This window comes from Bombyx mandarina, chromosome 11 (assembly GCF_030267445.1).
Source record: "Bombyx mandarina strain Sakado chromosome 11, ASM3026744v2".
NCBI lineage: Eukaryota > Metazoa > Arthropoda > Insecta > Lepidoptera > Bombycidae > Bombyx > Bombyx mandarina.
Window position 1 is genome coordinate 4,506,272 of NC_143218.1, and position 22,040 is coordinate 4,528,311.

At 38.6% G+C, this 22,040-nt stretch overlaps 1 protein-coding gene across 3 annotated transcripts in view; it reads right to left on the reverse strand.

Moving 5' to 3' along the window:
* Hand (heart- and neural crest derivatives-expressed protein) overlaps positions 1-15,713 on the reverse strand; it is a 36,420-nt gene extending 20,707 nt beyond the window's left edge. For all 3 annotated transcript variants that reach the window (XM_089731447.1, XM_028174099.2, XM_089731446.1), the window contains exons 1-4: positions 15,573-15,713; positions 3,667-3,760; positions 1,672-1,782; positions 686-772 (exon numbers count right to left, since the gene is read on the reverse strand). In XM_089731447.1, the coding sequence (XP_089587573.1) occupies positions 686-772; positions 1,672-1,782; positions 3,667-3,751 (283 nt within the window). In that variant the 5' untranslated portion in view covers positions 3,752-3,760; positions 15,573-15,713. The remainder of the gene's footprint in view (positions 1-685; positions 773-1,671; positions 1,783-3,666; positions 3,761-15,572) is intronic.
* Positions 15,714-22,040: the final 6,327 nt, after the last annotated feature.

Genomic DNA, 22,040 nt, shown 5'->3' on the forward strand with positions numbered 1-22,040 from the left:
ACGATTGACTTCCACGGTGAACTAATAACGTCGTGTATTTTTTATTTTTTATTGCTTTGATGGTTGGACGAGCTCATAGCCTACCTGGTGTTAAGTGGTTACTGGAGCCCATAGACATCTACAACGTAAATGCGCCACCCACCTTGAGATATAAGGTCTAAGGTCTCAGCATAGTTACAACGACTGCCCCACCGTTCAAACCAAAACGCATTACTGCTTCACGGCCGAAATAGGCAGTGTGGTGGTACCTACCCGTGCGGACTCACAAGAAGTCCTACCACCAGTAAATAATAAACTCGCAAAAATAATAATTTGCATAATTAGTGATAATCGGGCGTGTTATCAGCCTGCTTGGGTAGATACCACCACCCTGCCTGCTTCTGCCGTGAGGCAGTAAAGCGTTTGGTTTTGATGAATGGGATAGCTGTTGTACTGTAAAAACTGTGATTTACAACTCATGTCGTTAGGTGGGTGGCAGCATTTACGTTGTCTATACTATCACCTGGTTGATCGCGAGCTAGTTTAAGCAAATATAGGCACGAAAAAAATTATATTATATTATTTAAAATACTTAAATCAATGTACAAGTAGCATTTGTTTTTTATTTATTTATTACATTGAATGTTTGTCCTTTGTGCATTATTAAACCCAATATCGAATTCTGACATATTGTTATTTTACGTACCTGAGCCGTTCTGAGTGTAGGAATGATGAATATTGTGGTGGAAAGGATCGTATGGCTCGTTCGAAGTGACCTGCATCTCATCGTAACCTAGGATACAAAGAAATATATATAAAAAAGTCAATCTTCTCACCCTAGCGAATTTAGTCAAGATATTAGAGCGAAGTTATGAAATTATTCTGTCGACATTGACCCTTGACGCGCGTGCCGATTGTCAAGTTGATGGAGCGTCTTGGATTCAGTGGAAATGACGTTGAAATATTCCATCACATAGATAAATAGATACAATCTAATAAAAGTGTGATGAAAACATTTAATATCTTTGTTATCACTGCGGAATACGCATCTTATAACTCGCTAGGTCATTGTCATGTTTACACGTTTACGGTGACGGGACAGACTGCTGCCGAAACCATGCTTCCCTGGTAGATTTTGCTCATAACATCTCTAGAAGCACCGAGAATCGATATCCTATATGATGTGCTAAGGATGACGGCTTTTATAGCGACTAAGTCACGTATGTAATTTGAGAGATGCGCTCAGATACATAATCACCTTCGTTCAATTTCCTCAGACCAAAAATTACACGACAGCTTTAGGCAATGAATATCTTCTTTAATAATACAAATCACATCCAATCGTTACATTAAATTTTTTTACGATAGCTTTTTTCTCGATTCGCTTTCAAAAGTTCTTCCTACGTGCCCTATTGTTTAAAACATCAAACAACACGAATGACAATAACTATATATTGCAATTTTAACGAAAAGAGAAAACCGTTTTGAATACAATGAGTATATCGTCAATGTAGTCAAAGTTAATTAAACACGCATTATTAAGGTAACTCAAAAACCTTTGGTCGCATCTTGATACGATTTAAATGGGACCATACCTATTTTAAATAACAAAGAATCGTCAAAGTCGGTTTTCTTAATAAAAAAACCTAGAATTTAGCACCTTCTCAAATTTGGAAGGAGGCTAAAACTTACCATAGCTTCGTCCTATGAAGTGCGCGTTGTCATGGTATATCTCGGAGGAATCCAATTCATGACCTTCAGGGTTGGGAGCCGGCCAATACACACTGCCATCCATGGAGCTACCTGAAAGATCTATATTTAGAGTTACCGTTTGGCTTTGTCTAGAAAAACACGATCTTTTTATAATTTTTTTAAACTGTGAACAAATGACGCACGGTCATCTGGTCCCAAATTAGGATTCCCTGTGTTATGGGTACCAGAGATTGACATACATACATAAATACGTTTAAATATATAAATATATAGATAATAACCGCCCAGACAAAGAGCAACACTGGTCATCACACAAATATTAGCCCGGTGCGGGAATCGAACCCACGACCCTCGGTGTAACAGTCTGTGCAACTAATCACTGGACCACCGAGTCAGTCAAACAATACAACCTAATTTTACGAATTAATCTCTCGTTTTTTATTGTAATTATATTATTTTAATGGTAACAGACGGAATATAGAGAATATAGAATATAGAATATATCATAGAGATCATAATGTGTGTTGTACTTTACAATTTTCCTGAATAGTTTCGTGGCCACGAAAACTGTAAAATATCTGAAACATAGGTCTTTACGCATCATCTCCTCTTTCTTGAAGTCGGGAAAGACGGAGGCAGCGCGGCGAGGGAGGGGGCGGTAAGCCGGCGGAACGGTGCAAGCTCCGCGTCGCGTAAAATGCACAACCACCTTTAGTTCTGAACGGGACTCAACAGCTACAAGACGCACAATAATAATTATGTACAATATTACTTTCACATTAAAACCAAAAAGAATTTAATAGTATTCGTAATTTAACGGCAGAAGTCACAAATCACCTAAGAAATCACAAAGGAAATACAGCCTGAAAATTCACAATCAAGAACAATAAGAAATAATATAATGATAATATAAACGAGAGATTAACCCTTTAAAAGTTGTTTGCATCACAACTACATCATAGAGTATCGAAATTATATCGCACACCTAAAAAGGATTAGTGTCGAAAATTTGAAGGTTAACATTTGTTCAAACACTACCTATGTCTGGGTTAAAGATAATTATTAAATAATATTTCTGTATCTAAACGAGAGACGACTCTGTTTCAAAAAGGAGATATCACTTCGTTTAGGAAACAAAGCGAAGAGGAATTCATTCTAGAAATGGTACGTGGTAATAATGTTATCCGGATATGAACAGCGGAAGAGCGCGGCATTTCTGGGTGGTAGGGGTTGTGCTCTGGTGGTGGTATGGTAAAACGCGATGGAAAATAGAGAAAGAATCATAGTTCCCACCACAGATCCTGACGACTTTGAGATCGGAATGATCGCCAATTCGAACGGTCTTAGTGAGTCAAATTGTGGTGCTTGGAGACACCGGTCCATGACGACAGAGATCACTGGTGGATGGTAAGAATTACTGCAGCGAAGTATTCATGTCGTCCAGTTTAAAGTATCTAGCTCCAAGGCATTCAGGAGACATCTATAGATTCCGAGAGGCCGTCTATGGAATTAACGGCGTGAAATCCAATTTCGTTCAGCTTAGGAGTCCCAAAATTCCAAAAGCCAATATGACTTCACTTTAAAATTACTTGGATATTGAAAACCGCTTGGAAAGATCGACCCCAAGAATCCCAATTCTCGTGTAAGTTTGAACAGCTTTTTTTTCTTACGTAAGCTGATTGAGAGGCTATGTCAGCGTAACCTAACAAGTAGGTGAGCTCACGGGTCTCAAACCAGACGACGTTGCTAACACGAACCCTAGCAAGAGCCGTGCTTCGCAGAATCTACCACCGGATCGGAAATGCGACCCACTGAGAAGATCCGGCGAGAAACTCAGTGGGCCGTGTCTGTGGGTTAATTCACTCGTCGAATTCTTGACCGGGTGACCGGTGCTTTGAACAGCAACACTGGCTTTACATTGCTAAGCCTAAGCTGACTCTCACTACACATGTGTCCAGCGCGCTCAAGCCGTACCTTGATGTGGTGGTTGACAGTAGAATGGTGGATCGTATCTGTCGAAGCCCTCGTCGGACGGTGACATACTTCCGTAGCTCGACATTTCGATAATCTGCCAAAAGTAAATACTTGTTCAGTCAATTTTTCTAATGAAATACGTACTTAACAAATGTTCACGATTGACTTCCACGGTGGAGGAACAGCATCGTGTAATAAAAACCGAACCCGCAAAAAATTATAATAATTTGCTATATAAAAATTATAATTATTATAATTTGCGTGATTACTGGTGGTAGGAGTCTTGTGAGTCCCCACGGATAGGTACCACCGCCTTTGCCACCGCTACCTTCTTGCTTAGATTGGTGGACGAGCTCACAGCCCACCTGGTGTTAAGTGGTTACAAGAGCCCATAGACATCTACAACGTAAATGCGCCACCCACCTTAAGACATAAGTTCTAGGGTCTCAGTTTAGAGCTATAACGGCTGCCCCACCCTTCAAACCGAAACGCATTACTGTTTCATAGCAGAAATAGGCAGGGTGGTGGTACCTACCCATGCGGACTCACAAGAGGTCCTACCACCAGTGCACTCAGCAAACCCGTATTACTGTACATAGCTTTGGCTATTGAAAACAAACTTACAAATTGCAAATAAAAATAAAATTACGGGATCAAGAAAAAAAAAATCTAGTTACCTACTTAGGTAGGCTGATTCCTAACTCAATAATATTGTTTTTATTGAATTCGGATTGGTTTTTTTACCCTTGTAGGCAGACGAGCATACGGCCCACCCGATGGTGAGTGGTTACCGTCGCCCATGGACTTCAGCAATGCCAGGGGCAGAGCCAAGCCGCTGCCTACCGTTGAGTACTCTCCACAAGCCTCGTTTGAAGAAGGACATGTCAGCGCTCGGGAAACACCGTGATGGAGAAGCTCATTCCAAAGCCGAATGGTACGTGGCAAAAAAATCTCTGGAAACGCACTGTGGGTGAACGCAGTGAGAGATGAACTCTACTCCGATGGCGGGCGGTGCGATAGTAAAAACGATATGATGGTGTCATCTCAAATAATTCCTCAGAGCACTCCCCATGGAACATACGGTACAAAATGCAGAGAGAAGCGAAGTCCCTCCGCAGACCCAGAGGTTCCACACGAGAACGGGATTATCGACAATCCGAACGGCCCTCTTCTGTATGGAGTCAATTGGAAGTAGCTGGTATTTGGGAGCCCTAGCCCAGAAGTGGGATCAGTACTCCACGCGAGGCCGGACTTGTTCTTTATAAAGCAAAAGTCTTTGTCCAGGCGTGAATTACCGCTTCACTCTGTTGAGGACTGCCAGCATATTTTACTTATAAATACGTATTTATATAAATTCACACACTTTGTTTTAACATTTAAATTATATGTACATATTATCTTAAGTTATTTCTTGGTCTCTTAGCCGAGGTTTGAAGAGGCAATTTATATTTTTATTCTTAATTTAATGTGTATCCCCCATGTTTGTTTGCTATTAGCTAATGAAATAAAACCCGAATTGCGATTGTGCCCAGCCACTGTTCCGATACCCCAAAATATTACATTAGCGCAATTACGAAATCATAAACACTAATATGATCAAAATTGTAATAAATGTAATAAAAAATATGTGTGGTGTCGTGGGACACCGGATAGGGACGAAATTCCTTATTATAAAAATATTAATTTTAAGTTCTATTCGAGGTATAAAGAAAACTAGAGGTCCCGCAGTAGTCGAAATTCGACTATATTTAATTGGAATTGTAAGTTTGTACACTATTATGATTCTATTTTATACTTCATTAATCACAAATTTCGCCTAGGCTACACTATAAAAAAATATTAATAAAGACAAACAATATTTAATCTATTCTCAATTTGACCACAGACGTCAAGAACAAAAGTTTGACAATAAATAGTATGCATGCGTGTGTGCGTCAAATACATGGTATGTAGTATGTGTAATGTTTTCTTTATTGATTTAATGTATCTTTTATGCATTATTTAAAAAATATATTAGATTTGTGCATTTCTTCTCTATATTCTCTATAAGTGTGGAAAATTTGATACTCCTCCGTCCGCGCAATTTTCGTAAAAAGGGATACAAAGTTTTTGCTTCACGTATTAATATAAAGAAAATAATTGTGCAGGTATACATTTTTTATTATGATTTTTTTATTGATAAAAATAAAAATAAAGTACTTTACAAAGTTATCAACTTTATTTTATTCACAATTATTTATAAAAAATATGTTATTTTTTGTACGTTATTACAAAGTTAAGCCGTACACTGTGTGTCGTACACTGTAGGAAAACTACGTGGTTGTGGAAGAAATAAATGATACGTTTTAGGATCACAATATAACTCGCATTTATTGGTAGAAAAATATAAAAGTACACAGAATGTCAGCTTGACAAGTAGTACAGAGTACAGCGCCCCAGGCGTAAGAAAAAGGAAACTAAAATGGCTGCATTCCATTTCTCTAACACCCTCCCTTGGAATGCAACCCCATTTTCGTTAAACAATACAAATGTTTATCAACACTAGTACCCTTAGTTAAATTATCAGCTATCATTTCCTCACCCTTTATATAACAATACTTTATATCTAAGTTACTGACATGGTCTTTGAGAAAATGATAACGAATATCAATATGTTTTGATCTGGGTAAATAACAATAATTATTTGATAGTTTTATAGCACTCTGATTATCACAAAAGATGATGAGAGGGTTGTTCTTCTGTTGACCGAGCTCGGTATGTAATTGTTGAAGCCACAACGCTTCCTGCGCCGCTGACGACATCGACATATACTCGGCTTCAGCAGTGGAGAGAGCAACAGTCTGTTGCTTTTGAGAGCGCCAAGATATAGCACCATCCTGTAACATAAATACGTAACCAGTGGACGACTTACGATCACGTACATCGCTCGCCCAGTCGGCATCACAATATCCTGTGATGTTCTCATTACCATCTTTGGTATAAACTAATTTCAAATCTTTGGTACCCTGCAAATATCTAAAAATTCTTTTCACAGCTGTCCAATGTGCAGCAGTATAATCCTTGTTGAATCTGCTCATTGTATTTACTGCAAATGATATATCCGGCCGGGTACCTTGAGCCAAATACAACAAAGAGCCAATAGCCTGTTGATATGGACAGTCAATCAATTCATCCTCTTCCTTCTTCTCACTGAATTTCATACCAACTTCAAAAGGTGATCTTACAGGTTTACAGTCAGACATTCTGAACCTTGCTAACATCTCTTTTATATATTTTTCTTGATCTATCATTACTTTACCTCCATCTCTGGTAATCCGTAAACCTAAGCAATAGCTTGTCGAACCAATATCCTTCATTTCAAAGTGTTCCTTTAACTTTTCTTTCAACAAATTTTTTGTTTTCTTTTGAGAAGTCAACAAAATTAAATCATCGACCCAGATAGCTATAAACGTGTTTTTCTCTGCATTATAATAGATACAAGGATCTGTTCTTGATTGTTGCATACCTAACTCATGTAGTACACAATTTAATTTCAGGTTCCACAATCTACTGGCCTGTTTAAGACCATAAATAGATTTATGTAACTTACATACCTTAGACCCTTGCTTATACTGTTCTGGCTGCACCATATAGATCTCAGTATCAATTTCTCCTTGTAGAAAGGACGATACAGCATCCATTTGATCTATATCCAATCCATATTTAGCCGTTAAAGCAAATAAGTAGCGAATAGTTGTGTACCTGACAACTGGAGAGTATGTTTCCTCATAATCGGTGCCCTTTCTTTGAGCATAGCCTTTTATTACAAGTCTTGCCTTGTAACGGGTGACATTTCCATTTTGGTCTGTTTTAATTTTGAATACCCACTTGCATGGGAGAGCTTTTTTACCTGGAGGAAGTTCTGTCAATGACCAAGTTTTATTTTTCATAAGGGAACTATATTCTTCATCCATGGCTCTCTTCCATTCTGCAGCTTGTGAAGATGTCAGTACCTCCTCAACTGTTTGTGGATCAGTCAAATCTGAATACAAACACAATAGGCTTGTTTTGCCATCCTGTGTATCACATTGTTTATTTCGGTGCCTTAATGTTATACTACTACTATAGTCTTGTCTTATCGGATAAGGCGGGTGATAAGTGGCATCTAGTTCCCCAGTGTCAGTGTCATACTCACTTGAGTCTTCACTATCACCTTTTCGTATATTTGAGTCTTTACTAGACATTACAGGTGCAGTTGCAGATGACTCCTGAGTGTGTATCTCTTGTTCCCGGCTGACACTGGAATTCCCTGAGTCCTCATTTTCTGAAGGAACAGAACTGACCGTGACTGTGCGATTATCCTCAATTGGAATGGAAGTTTCCACATTTTCAATAAAAATAACATCTCTACTTTTGATTATTTTTAGTGTTTTAGGGTCCATTAAACGATATCCTTTGGAACTGTCGCAATAACCCATAAATATCATTTTTACTGATTTTTTATCCCATTTATGGCGTTTTTCCTTTGGCACATGGACCATAGCTTCAGAGCCAAATATTTTTAGATGTGATAAGTTAGGTTTCTTACCTTTCCACAATTCATATGGAGTTTTACCTTCTAATGACTTTGTCGGGGAACGATTCACAACATAAGCAGCAGTTGCTACTGCTTCAGCCCAGAATTTCTTTTCTAGGTTAGCATAAAATAACATGCATCTTGCGCGTTCAACTAAAGTCCTGTTCATTCTCTCGGCCAGGCCGTTCTGCTGTGGAGTATAGGGAGTAGAGGTCTGATGAATGATACCATGATTAGATAGGTATTTTTCAAAATTATAGTTGCAGTATTCTTTGCCATTATCTGTACGAAGCCTTTTAATTTTATAATTTAATTCATTCTCTACTTTCAGTTTAAAATCCTTAAAAATCTCTAATATTTTCAACTTGTCTTTAAGAAAATAGACATGAACCATTCGTGTGAAATCATCAGTGAAAGTAATGAAGTATTTCATACCTCCAAATGAAATGTTCTCCATAGGACCACACAAGTCAGAATGGATTAATTCTAGAGGTCTTGTAGCTCTTGTTCCAGTATTTTTAAAAGGTAACCTAGCTTGCTTACCTTCCATACAATGTGTGCAAGTGACATCATTTACATCTGGAATCAGAGTCACTCCCTCAGAGCATGTAGGTAGCTTCTTTACATCAGACATATTCAAATGACCCATCCGCAGGTGCCACAGGTAAGTATTATTGCTATTTTTATTTCTTGAGACCAAGTGGGCCACTTCCTTACAGGTCTCTAATACATACAAACTATTCTTCAGCTTTGCAGAGCATATTACTTCACCTTTACTATTTCCAACTTCACATCCTTTGTCATTAAATGTGACCTTATGTCCATTTTTCACAATAGCTCCAACTGAGAGAAGATTAGTAGCCAGCCCGGGTACAAATAAAACATTTTTAACTTGTATTTTATTTTCTTGACTTAGCTGAATGTTCACACAGCCAACTCCATTCACGGCTAAGGGTTCTCTGTTAGCCACAGTGATGTTTTTTACAGATGATTCAGTGACATTATACATCCAATCAATTCTGCTTGTCATATGCATGGATGCACCGGAGTCAATGTACCATTCATCACTTACATTTTTGCTGACTGTAGCTGAAAAAGCTGCCACAAAACTAGTACTTTCTCCTTTGTTTGCTGTTTGTTTCTTTGGTAGTTTACAATATTTAGCGAAATGTCCATTCCTATTGCAGTTGAAGCATCTCGGACCCTTTGTTTTTATCGATGAGGTATTATTTCTGGGTTTTCTGGAATTTGTATAGAAGGCTGCTGATTTTGATGTATTAACTTCTTGTATAAGTTTAGATTTTACTGAATCAGCACTTATTTTAATGCCAGAGCTCTCTAAGCCCATAATCATGGGTTTATATTCTTCTGGTAAGCCAGCCAACATCAAGGTGCCAAGCCACTCATCATTGACATCAAAACCAATATTACGTAACTTGTGTGCTGTGTTCATTATTTTACTTACGTAATCTTCAACACTGTTACTTGAATCTAATGTGGTGTTGATCAAATCTTTAAGCAAACCTACCCTTCTTGTTAAACCATTATCATCAAATGCCTTTTGCAAATTTTCCCACACTTGTTTGGCGGTTTTACAGTCTTGAACATGGACATAATTTTGCGGATCCAGTAGTAAAATCAGCTTTGATTTCGCTTTGATATCCTTTACAGCATCCACCGGCTTGCCGTCGTGGCATTCGACACAACACCACAAGTCTTCATGTTCCAAATATGCTTTCATGCTGAATTTCCACGTGGCAAAGTTTTCTCTTCCTACCAGTTTTTCTAAATTAAACATATTTGGGCCCATCTTGCTTATCTTCACGAGGAATATTCAATTTTTGATGAACGATCCTATCCTTCAATTTGAATTGCAACGACAATTTTTTCGGATTGAAGTTTTGTCCACTTTATTATTATTTCCAGCTATACCACAACTAAAAACAACTGAACCACGCTCTGCTACCATGTAGGAAAACTACGTGGTTGTGGAAGAAATAAATGATACGTTTTAGGATCACAATATAACTCGCATTTATTGGTAGAAAAATATAAAAGTACACAGAATGTCAGCTTGACAAGTAGTACAGAGTACAGCGCCCCAGGCGTAAGAAAAAGGAAACTAAAATGGCTGCATTCCATTTCTCTAACATACACTAATAAAAATCTTATGCTACGGACGTTTTTTCCCGATTAGGGTACTCCAGCGCATCGTCCCGTAAGGAACTTCGTTCCAAAAACTTTTTGTACTTTATAATAGAAACTTTGTAATCAAAAACTTTTTTCCTACCTAAGCTGATGGTCTAGAGAGACCATATTAGCGTAACCTTAACTAGTAGGTGAGCTCACGGGGCTCAAACGTGACGATCTTGTTAACACGAACCCTAGCAAGAGCAGTGCTTCGCAGAATTTACCATCGGATAGGAAACGCGACCCACTGAGAAGATCCGGCGAGGAACTCAGTGGGCTTTGTCTATGGGCTTGTTCGCTCGTCGAGCTCTTCGTCATAGTCGACGAGTTCGACGAGGATGGGGACCGGTGCTTGATGGTCCTAAAAGCACCGAGAGTGAATCCGGGGGGACATGTTTCGGACGACGGCGGCTTTGCATTGCCCCCCCGGGATAAGATTTTGTTTCTGTATCTGTTAAGTAACAAAATGCATTTGGATCAAGGATTAACGCGTCTGTCCCGCTGGAGATGGTTCAATTCGTGCGACGCCCACATATCTAGTTTAGTTAACTCGTTTTAACGGACAAACGGACTCGTGCAAACGGACCAATACTGATGGTAGGACCTCTTGTGAGTCCGCGCGGGTAGGTACCACCGCCCTGCCTATTTCTGCTGTGAAGCAGTAATGCGTTTCGGTTTGAAGGGTGGGGCAGCCGCTGTAACTATACTTGAGACCTTAGAACTTATGTCTCAAAGTGGGTGGCGCATTTACGTTGTAGATGTCTATATGCTCCAGTAACAACTTAACACCAGGTGGCCTGTGAGCTCGTCCAACCACCTAAGCTATAAAAAAAAAATTGCGAGAGCCGTCAATCATCTCGCCTCGGAGTACCCCGTGGTGATACAAATTACAGACGCAATCCATACTTTATTAGAGCCGCTGACAGTCTCAATGCTTTAGTTCTAGTGCTAGTAGATATAAGTTCTAAGTTCTCAGTTTAGTTACAACGGCTGCCCCAGCCTTTGAATCGAAACGGATTACTGCTTCACGGCAGGAATAAGCAGGGCGGTGATACCTACCCGTGCGGACTCACAAGAGGTCCTACCACTAGTTATTATCATTAACTTAAATGTATTTATATGTTACGATTTGAAGGCAAAACCACTGGATCAATTTAAAGGAAATTCTATAAGGAAATCGTTTAAATGCTGAGTAAGAATAAAGGCTATTCCTTCGCGGCAGGAACGAGCAGAACAGCGATACCTACCCACGCGGACCTACGCTACTCAAATCGAGACAATTTCTATCATAAGTGAACAAAATAAAGTTGTATGCAGAACTCTAAAATAACATGGAATATTTTGATGTTTTGTCGTAAACAAGACACATTTTAATATTTACACACGTGCTGAACATATTGTTAACCAGCGACCCGCCCTCGCTTCGCTTCGATAGCTGAGTCCCGCGATGCTACCCGCGGTTATTATCGTACCGCGGATGACGCCGCGGGGCTAAGCTAGTCTAAAAAAAGTAACCCAAGTTACTCTTTATATCATCAGCTACCTATCAGTGAAAGTCCCGTCAAAATCAGTCCAGCCGTTCCAGAGATCAGTCGGAACAAACAGACTGACAGACAGACATACAAAAATTGTAAAAAATGCTATTTTGGTGTATGTACCGTATATATATTCATATGCATGTAGCAAAAAGCGGTTATTTCAATATTACAAACAGACACTCCAATTTTATTTGTATGTGTAGATGAATGCGGTCGTTACGCGAATCACATGTTTTGGTGGGCGGTCGTGTTAACAGCTCGGCTGATTGTAAGCGATCGTGACCCATATTCGAGATAAGGTCATGGATATTAACATTGACAATGTTTGTGTTGCGATAATTCGGGATGATGCATTTGAGATATCGTTGTTTATCTTGACCTATCTATGCAAGTGAGGGAATATTTTAATGTCATCCCTGCCGATTTTTTTTTATGATTGAAGAATTACTGCTTTCCAGTTTCACCAGGATAGGTGGGCGAGCAAGGGCTCAGCCAGGCGGGGTGGGATTTGCTAACAGCTGCCCGAGCGCCTCCGAAGGAGACCTAACAACTCAAGAGTAACTTCTTCGCGATTAAATCTACTACTGGATCGGAATCGCGACCCGCTAAGAAGATCCGGCGAGAAACTCAGCGGGCTGATGCATGGGTTAGTTTGCACGTCGACCTCTTTGTCGAGTTCGACGAGTACGGTTATTGGGCTCTCTAAGCCTGCTCCTAGTGCTAGAGCTGAAGGCGTCTAATGCAAAGGTTATTGGATCTGATGGATCCGTAAGGACGTGTCTAGGGCGTCGACGGTGACTGGCTCCTGCGTGATCAGGATTCTATTATTCAGGATTCAGGATGCTATTATTCAGGATAATATTAAGTTTGTAAAACAATGCTAATTATTCGCTTTGTTGATATACAATAACGCTATGAGCGCGAACCGTCGATAGATTGTATTCTATTAATGCGTATGAAGTACGAAGCGTCGGAATACAGACTATTGCGCAGTTCGATTGTAGGGCTCTATGAAGTGCAGAGCGTCGGAATACCGACTATTGCGCAGTTCGGTATAAGGTATTAGTTGTCAACCTGTACGGACGAGTCTAAGCGCGCGCATGAATAACGTTTTTAATTAGTTTATATTTATTTAACACGGTATTTTACAACACGGTTTCATTCTAACACGGTTTATCGATCGGACATAATTTGACCTTCACTGAAATCAAGCTCCGCGATGTCCGTCACGAAGCCAAGAATCCCAGCAGATGGAGGGAAATCGTACGCCAGTAATGAAGCGGGGGAGTCACCACCCTCGTCAAGACAACTGTAGACACTATAGACCAACAACATTAAAGACAATCAATATTTAATCTATTCTCAATTTGACCACAGACTTTAATAATAAACAAAAAAGTGTATATGCGTGTGTGTCAAATACACGGAAGTGTGTGTAATGTTTTCTTAATTGGTTGAATGGTTTTTTATGCATTATTCAAAAAAAATAGCATTCTGCACTCCTTCTTTATATTATTCTCTGTGAGTGTGGGAAATTTCAACCTCCTCCGTCCGCGCAATATTCGTAAAAAGGGTAGCCCTTTTTAAGGTTAAAAAGGGTAGCCCTTTAAAGCTTTTGCTTCACGTTTCACTTGCTAAGTAACAAAAATAATGATAACTTCTTAGGTAAATAAATATAACGGAAGAAATTGTAATTAATGCTTATTAATAAAAAAAATTACTACTATATTAGAGACTGATACTTGACATTTTTAATATTTTAAATTACATTATAATCTCATTATTATTGTTCATTCTTTATTTCATTTTGTTTTCTTTAACTAGAGTATTTGTACTTTAGTACCCGTGTTAATTTAATTTTGAGTTAAATGTGTGAATTGGAATGGATTATTGTTATCTGAGCATACCTTATCCTGTGGACCGAATGGTAAACAGTCGATTTCGCCCTAAACACGTCATTACGAATCCTCCCGATCCATTAACGGTGCTTTTAGGTACCGGTACCCAAGCACCGGTCATCGTCCTCGTCGAACCCGTCGCTTGCGACGAAGGGCTCGACGAGTCAATTAACCCATAGATACAGCCCTCTGAGTTTCTCGCCGGATCTTCTCATAGATACAGCCCTCTGAGTTTCTCGCCGGATCTTCTCAACGCGACCCGTTTCCGATCCGGTGATAGATACTGCGAAGCACTGCTCTTGCTAGGGCTATTGTTAGCAACACTCCCGGCTTGAGCCACGTTTTTTTTTTTTTTTTCCTACATATGCTTATAGCCTTGAGGGGCAATTTCAGCTTCGCCCTAACGTTTGGAGGTGAGCTCACGGGGCTCAAACCGAAGAATTGCTAACACTGACCCTAGCAAGAGGAGCACTTCTCTTGCTAACTAAGAGTTGCTAACACTGACCCTAGCAAGAGGAGCACTTCTCTTGCTAGGGTCAGTGTTCAGCAACTCTCCGGTTTGAGCCCCGTGAGCTCACCTGCACGTCAAGGAGAAGCTGAAATAGCCTCTCAAAACTATCAGCATATGTAAAAAAAGTTATCTGATAAATAAATAAATTAAATTGAAAAATGCGTGTTTAATTGTCTTCGAGTACATAGACGATAACTCATTTTATTTGACCGAATTCTGTTTTATTTTTTGTTGTAATTTCGTATATAATTAATCAATTAAAAATTATATTACATTTGTCAACTTTTATGTTTAATTTCACACATAATGAGGCTACAATCTTAATTGTATTGTTTTACCTGTGAATAGGAAAATGCTTCGCGACGAAAATGGTCAGGTTTGTAGTACTACCAGAGTTGGTTCGCAAGACACCCTAACATTTTTATATTAATACGTGAAGCAAAAACTTTGTAGCTCTTTTTACGAAAATTGCGCGGATGGAGGAGTATGAAATTTCTCACACTTATAGAGAATATAGAGAAGGAGTCATCATCATTATCCTGCCCTTCTCCCAGTCACCTGGGGTCGGCGCAACATGTTTTCTCCTTCCATACTCTTCTATCTATAGCATTTCTTCGCTCACTAAGTGTTAATTTATTTAAAAAATAAAAAACAACGTCAAATATCATTGACAGGGTAGCTCTTTTATAATTGTGTGTTTACTGGTGCCCCGGAGGCCTTTCCAGTTTCACAACGACAGGTGGGCGAGCAAGGGCTCAGACAAAGCAAGGGCTCAGCCAGTACAAGGAAGCTCTGACTCAATAAACCCAATGGCTTTTGTTTTGTATGTATGACCTTTTTACGAAAACTAAAAAAAATAATAATATAAAAATAATAATAAAATAGATAAAAACAAATATTATTTAAACGAATATAAAAGTTTATTAAAAAAATAATATTCAAACTATCTTTATAATTTTCTATTTTTAGAGACCTGACGCAAACTTATGGAATAATGTGTGTGTATTTGAATTTTTTATTTTGAAAATTTTGTTAAAGACCCGAGCGAAGCCGGAGTGGGCCGCTAGTAAAGTATAATAGTGTTTGACAATAGAACCATAATAATGTTTAAACTTATGATTTCAATTAATTATAGTCCCATTTCAACTACTGTGGGACTATTAGTTCAATATAAATGGATAATTAACATCAAAAATTGCAGCATCAAGTCTTACCTTCGAAAAAATGATTTTCTTTTTCTTCCAAACTTTTTCATTGAATCATCACAATATTTTATTGTTTGCACGTTCACACGAGTGTTTTTGTCGAATACACATATGACCATACCTTAACACGTGTTCGCAGTGACTGATCATGAGATGAGCTGCAGATTCGTACGGTCCCAGCCTCTTTGGGGGCGGGACTAGGCGGGGCGGTCCGCTGATCTCAACAAAGGTTCTAAGCGACGTCTCTATTCAGCATCTATTCAGTTGTTATAATTTTTCTGTATGCACCTGTTTTGAATTGCAATCCAGATTGTTATATAGAATATTTAAGCTTATAATTTCTATGGTTGTAATTTGTTTTGTGCATGCATAAAGGAAAAAAAAGTTTACGGACGGAGTTGCTGCTTTTGTTAAGCGGCTACCGGAGTCCATAGACATCAGCAACATAAATGCCGCTAGCCATCTTTAGACATGAGCTATAAGTGTCATTTTTATAGTACGACTGACTCAGTCTTCAAAACGAAATACATAACTGCTTCACGGCAGAAATAGGTAGGGCGGTGGTACCTGCTCGTGCGAACTCATATCTCATGGTAGGTGGCGCATTTACGTTTGAGATCGTCCAACAATCTAAGCAATAAATAAAAAAATAAAAAAATATCTTATCCAATAATCATTTAATAGACATTGATGGGAAGCTTTTGCCATGACAGGAACCTTCTATGCTATGATGTGCCAACAGCAACTATGCCAAGTTTCATCACAATCTGATGAACGGTTCAAAAGTCGTAGTGGCCTAATGGATACGAAGCCCGGTACATTTGTTTCAAGCGGTGTTGGAACACGAATCCCGCTGACAGCTACCAGTTTTTCTAAAGACAAATGTTCACGATTGAATTCCACCTCTAAATAGACCTCTAGTCTCAATGCTTATGGGCTTTAGCAGCCTCTTAACATTGGGCGGGCCATGAGGTCATTCTATCGTTCGCCGGTGTCCATAAAGTTCAGTGAATAACACTGACATACGACCTTTCGGTAATGCGAGCTACGGGAAAACGTTCATCTGGGGCCCTATCCATCGGAGCTCACCCTTTTATATCTCACTCTTTCTTTCCAATTGAATAGTGTGTTATGCTATCCGTGTCTTCCCGACCGAGCGATATCCCTCTGATGATTCGCTCATTCGGTATGATCCTGGCCATTTAAGATGAGGTTTGTTTTTTATTGCTTTCTGTGGGACTTGCTCGCCCCTCGCCTGACACGATCGAAGTCTCTAAATCTATAGTTTCAATTTAAAACGGATCGATTGAGGCTGAAACACGCAGGATAGTGGGGGATAGCTCCTCATTAATGAAGGGGTTCATTTTTAATACGCTTTTATTAGCTTCTTACGTATGTTAGTATGTAACGGAATCTTTGAACATGATTTTGACCCCCTTAAAAACGTTGGATTAACTCGAAATTTGGAATACCTACTTATTAAGGACCGATGACAATTCAATATTTTAAACAGTTTGATCCGTTATCCTTACTAGAATAATCAGGATTAGTGATTTTTTTGTTTTCTTGAGACCCGGAGTGTCTGCGTCAAGACCAAGAAGGGAAACTAACAGGCGCGCCGATCACCTATTTCTCGAATAAGTTACCGACTGATTCAGATGAAATTGTTGAAAAATAAAAAAAATAAAAATTAAAGAAATGAAATTCAACTAAAAAATTAAAAATAAATAATATTTTAAAAAAATCTAAAATAATACGCTTTTATAGAAAGTCCAACTAAAAAATAGGAAAAAAAAAAAAAAATTAAATAAAAAATAGTGTAAGAAAAAATGATTTTATCGTAAAAAAAGCGTGGGGTGCTTTTCAGGATACTATCAAAATATTTATAACTATTAATACCATAAAAAGCTTTTTGTATAAAAAGCGTATTTTTTTAGTTTTTTTAACCTATTATTTTGAAGGTCTGCTTGTCGATATTGCTGGTTGCGCGGGATTTTTCAAAGAATGCTTTAGTAATGTACGGAGAAAATATAAACTAAGATTTAATAATAATATAATAATTATATTATTAAATAAGTCAATCTCTGTCAAGTAATATAACAGTGTATTACAATACAAAGTATGAACACATCACTTAAGTAATGATTCGGGTGTATAGATACAATGTATTCGTTACAGTATCTATTGAACGCACCGAGTAATGGTAAGAGTGATGTGTAATGTTTTCGAGTATTATCACCTGTCTGTAAAAGTGATGTCATATCACATTACATTGAGAAGTGATGTTTTGCGCAAGTCTACTATACACCCGAATCATTACCTAAGTGATGTGTTCATAGTACTTTGTATTGTAATACACTGTTATATTACTTGACAGAGATTGACTTACTTAATAATATAATCATTTTATTTTTTACTTAATATAATTTATTGTGGAATGAACGGATTTCATATGGCGACTTAGACTGCAAATTGATCTCGACGATAATGTTAATATACGAGAGCAGTAGACGCATTGTTTCGGCGCGGTCTCCTCAAAGTGCATCCAAAGAGGACCGTACTTTCATTTAGACGCCATTCTTTCTTTCACTTATTAAACACGCATTAAAACAAATAATAAAACTATCTTCAAACAAGTGCTTAAGTAATTCAAACACAAAAATTAATATGAAATATTACTAAACAATTACTAGCGATTTTACAAAAGTTGCGAATAAAAAATTAAGTAACTACTTGTGGGGAACTACCGGCTGGCCGCATGAAAAATACCTAGTCAGGTCATAAATTCTGTCACATGTTTAATGTAAAATAATTGAAACAAGTTTATTCATTATGTAACCATTCATATACCAAAATGAACTTAACAAAACATAGATTCTTATGACACTAAAGTTTATTCAAAATGACCTCCGTGATTTTGAATACAGGCCTTCAATCTGCGCGGCCAGTCGTCTATTGCAGCACGAACGAGGTCCATGTCAATATCGGCGGCTGCCTTAATCAAGGATGTCTTGAGTGACTCCAAATTGGGATGAGGCTTTGAGCACGCCTTTTCCTCCAAGTGTTGCCATATCTTGTAATCTAACGGATTAAAATCTGGACTGGAGGAGGGCCAGTCTTCGTGCCGGATGAAGTCGATTTCACGCGCCGCCAGCCAGTTTTGTGTGCTCTTCGCTCTATGAGCTGGCGCCGAATCTTGTTGGAATACCCAGTGCCTGTTATTGAACTTGGTATGAGAAACAGGTTCCACAAGGTTCGTCAGGACTGTATTTTGATATACAACTGCATTCGTTTTTACACCTTTCTCACAAAAATGTACCTCTGTTAAGCCCCAATAAGAAACCCCCAACCATACCATGAGCGAGGATGGAAAATGACCTCGTTGGACACGCGGAATACGGTAGCTCGCTTCTTCACTACTGTGTGCGTACACCTTATCATTTTGTTTGTTGTAGCTCTCTTCTACGGTAAAAATTTTTTCATCCGAAAAAAGAATTTCCCGATATTTTTTCCCGCGTACCGCTTCAACAAAGCGCGGCATCACTTCAGTCTCAGGTCCATTAGACGAGCATTCAAACGATGTCCTGTTTTTCTTCGATATGCCCGAAGCCCTAAGTCTTCATTTAACACCCTTTTCACCTTGGTTCTGCTAAACCCCATCTGAAGGGCCAACAGTTTCTGCTTACGTTTGGGATTTCTTTGAATTCGCGCCTTCACAGCTTTTATCACTGCTGGAGTCCTAACAGACCGAGGGCGACCACTTCTTGACCTGTCATCTACACTAGAGTCTTCATTGTATCGTTTGATGGTACGATAAACGAATCTTTTGGTTATATTCAAATTTTTCAGTATGTTAAAAATTTGAATTGGCGCGTAACACTACATACCATATATTTGACGCACACACGCATGCATACTATTTATTGTCAAACTTTTGTTCTTGATGTCTGTTGTCAAATTGAGATTAAATATCGTTTGTCTTTGTTAATATTTTTTATAGTGTAGTCTCGGCGAAATTTGTGATTATAGAAGTATAAAATACAATCATAATAATGTACAAACTTATAATTCCAATTAATTATAGTCGAATTTCGACTACTGCGTGACCTCTAGTATTAATAAAGAGAAAACAATATTTAATCTATTCTCAATTAGACAAACTATAACTGACAGACTGCAAAGAAAAGATGGATAATAAGCAAATAGTATGCATGCGTGTGTACGTCAAATACATTGTGGTGTGTGTAATGTTTATTTTATTGATTTAATGTATTTTTAGGCATGATTTAAAAAAATATTAACATTCTGCACTTCTTCTCTATATTCTCTATAAGTGTGGAAAATTTCATGCTCCTCCGTCCGCGCAATTTTCGTAAAATGGGATACAAAGTTTTTCCTTCACGTATTAATACTTATATATAGATTTATGTGTATTATCTATGATCCAGCGGTCGAAATTCGACCATAATTAAAATTATAAGTTTAACATTATTTTGTTTTTCTTCCTCGATTTGTGTCGGCTTTGATAAATATCCCGTCCCGTTTCCCACAGGAAAAAAGGTATCTATACCCGAAAATTTTAATGAGATTTTATGTGAAAAAAAAGAAAGAATAGAAAATGACTAAATAATGAAGAGAACCCCAGCGTGTGTTACTGTGTGTGAGTATTGCCTCTTCTTCTTCCCGTCGTCCTCCTCGTCGTCCTCCGCGCTGCGTTATTGGCTGTTGTGTTGCCGTTGTATGAGTGGTGTCTGTTGGATTTGGTGTGTTTGATGAATGTTGTGTGTCGAGTGGCTGTTGTATGTCTGACAGTCGTGGCGTGTTTTGTGTGTAGTGTTCTTGTGTGTTATGTACGAATACTGTGTCTCCAAGCCTTACTAAGTATAATTGATGTGTGAATAGCTACCTGTTTCTGTAGGGTACCAACGTTAATGTTGCTGTCCAATTTATTTAGGTATCTTGTAATACTTTTAGCTACAACCCCGGTAGCGCCAACGACTATTGGGATGACAGTCGTTTGTGCATTCCACATTATTATTCTATTGTCAAAAACTATTTATTATACTTCTATAATCACAGATTTCGCCAAGGCTACAATACTATAGACAAATAATATTTTTCTCCTACCTACGCCGAAAGTTCGGTTTATGTCCCGCTGTACAGGGAAGAAAGCTTAACTTTTCCTCCCTGAGTACTGACAAGTGCGCATGCGCGTTAGTGTCTACGTCTGCTCTCACGCACCTAAAATTCTCCGCCATTGTTGTGCTCGGGTAATTTGCAATATTGTGTTTAGTGTAAAAGTGAAATAAACAAAAGGCAATAAAATTAAATAGTGAAGTATTAAACAAAGATGAGTTCATCAGACAGTTCTTATTCAATTAGTAGTAGTTTATTTAAAAATTAAAAAACAGTTAAATTGTTTTTTTTATGAGTGGGAGGGCTCCGCCCCCCAAACCCTCCCCCCTGGACCCCGGCTCGGTACTCCACGGGTGCTAAGTTTTTTACAATGTCGAACTTTCGGCCTGGTAGGAGAAAAAATAGAATGTGTACCGCGGGAAAAAAGTAGGACATCTCACAATGTACTATAAAGACAAACAATATTAATTTATTCTCAATTTGACCACTGACTTTAACAATAAACAAAAGTTTAACAATTAACAAAAGAGTATTTATGTATAGGATCTTTTACTGGTGGTAGGACTTCTTGAGAGTCCGCGCGGGTAGGTACCCAAACCCTGCCCATTTCTGCTGTGAAGCAGTAATGCGTTTCGGTTTGAAGGGTGGGGCAGCCGGGTGGGTGGCGCATTTAAGTTGTAGATGTCTATGGGCTCCTGTAACCACTTATCACCAGGTGGGCTGTGAGCTCGTCCACCGTAACCTAAGCAATAAAAAAATATAAAAAAGGATCAGGGGTAGACATTATCTTGTTGAACACCAAGTAAAACGAAGTCACGTTTTGATTCCCGATTTAATCAACAATATGATAACTTAATTTACTTTAACACTTATCCAGCCTTAACCAGTACGTACAACAATCACTTAATCACACAACGTAACAAGAATGTAGTAAGTGCATCGGGCAAACGCAGTAGAAGGAATGTCCATTGCGAGGCACGTACCGCCTTTTTATAACGGCCGGCACACGTGGTTTATCTATGAGTCACTCCTGTTGCACGTGTTGTTTATGAGTGGAACGACACAACCGGCGCACCTGGCTTGTGTATGAGTCACTCCTGTTGCACGTGTTGTTTATTAGAAATATCGTTAACGCCGTCACGGCCATACTGACGTTCGCTTGTATTCGTGCGCCTTTTTATGGTTGGTCTGTAGAAATAAGGATGATCGTTCATCCTGAATTTAACGGATGCAACTTAAGACATGGTCTATTATATTAACAATCTGGTCCGATTCGGTTCGCATAATTAATTCTTCAGAAACCCCTGTACTGGCCGGAAATACCATTCAGACTGCTTACAT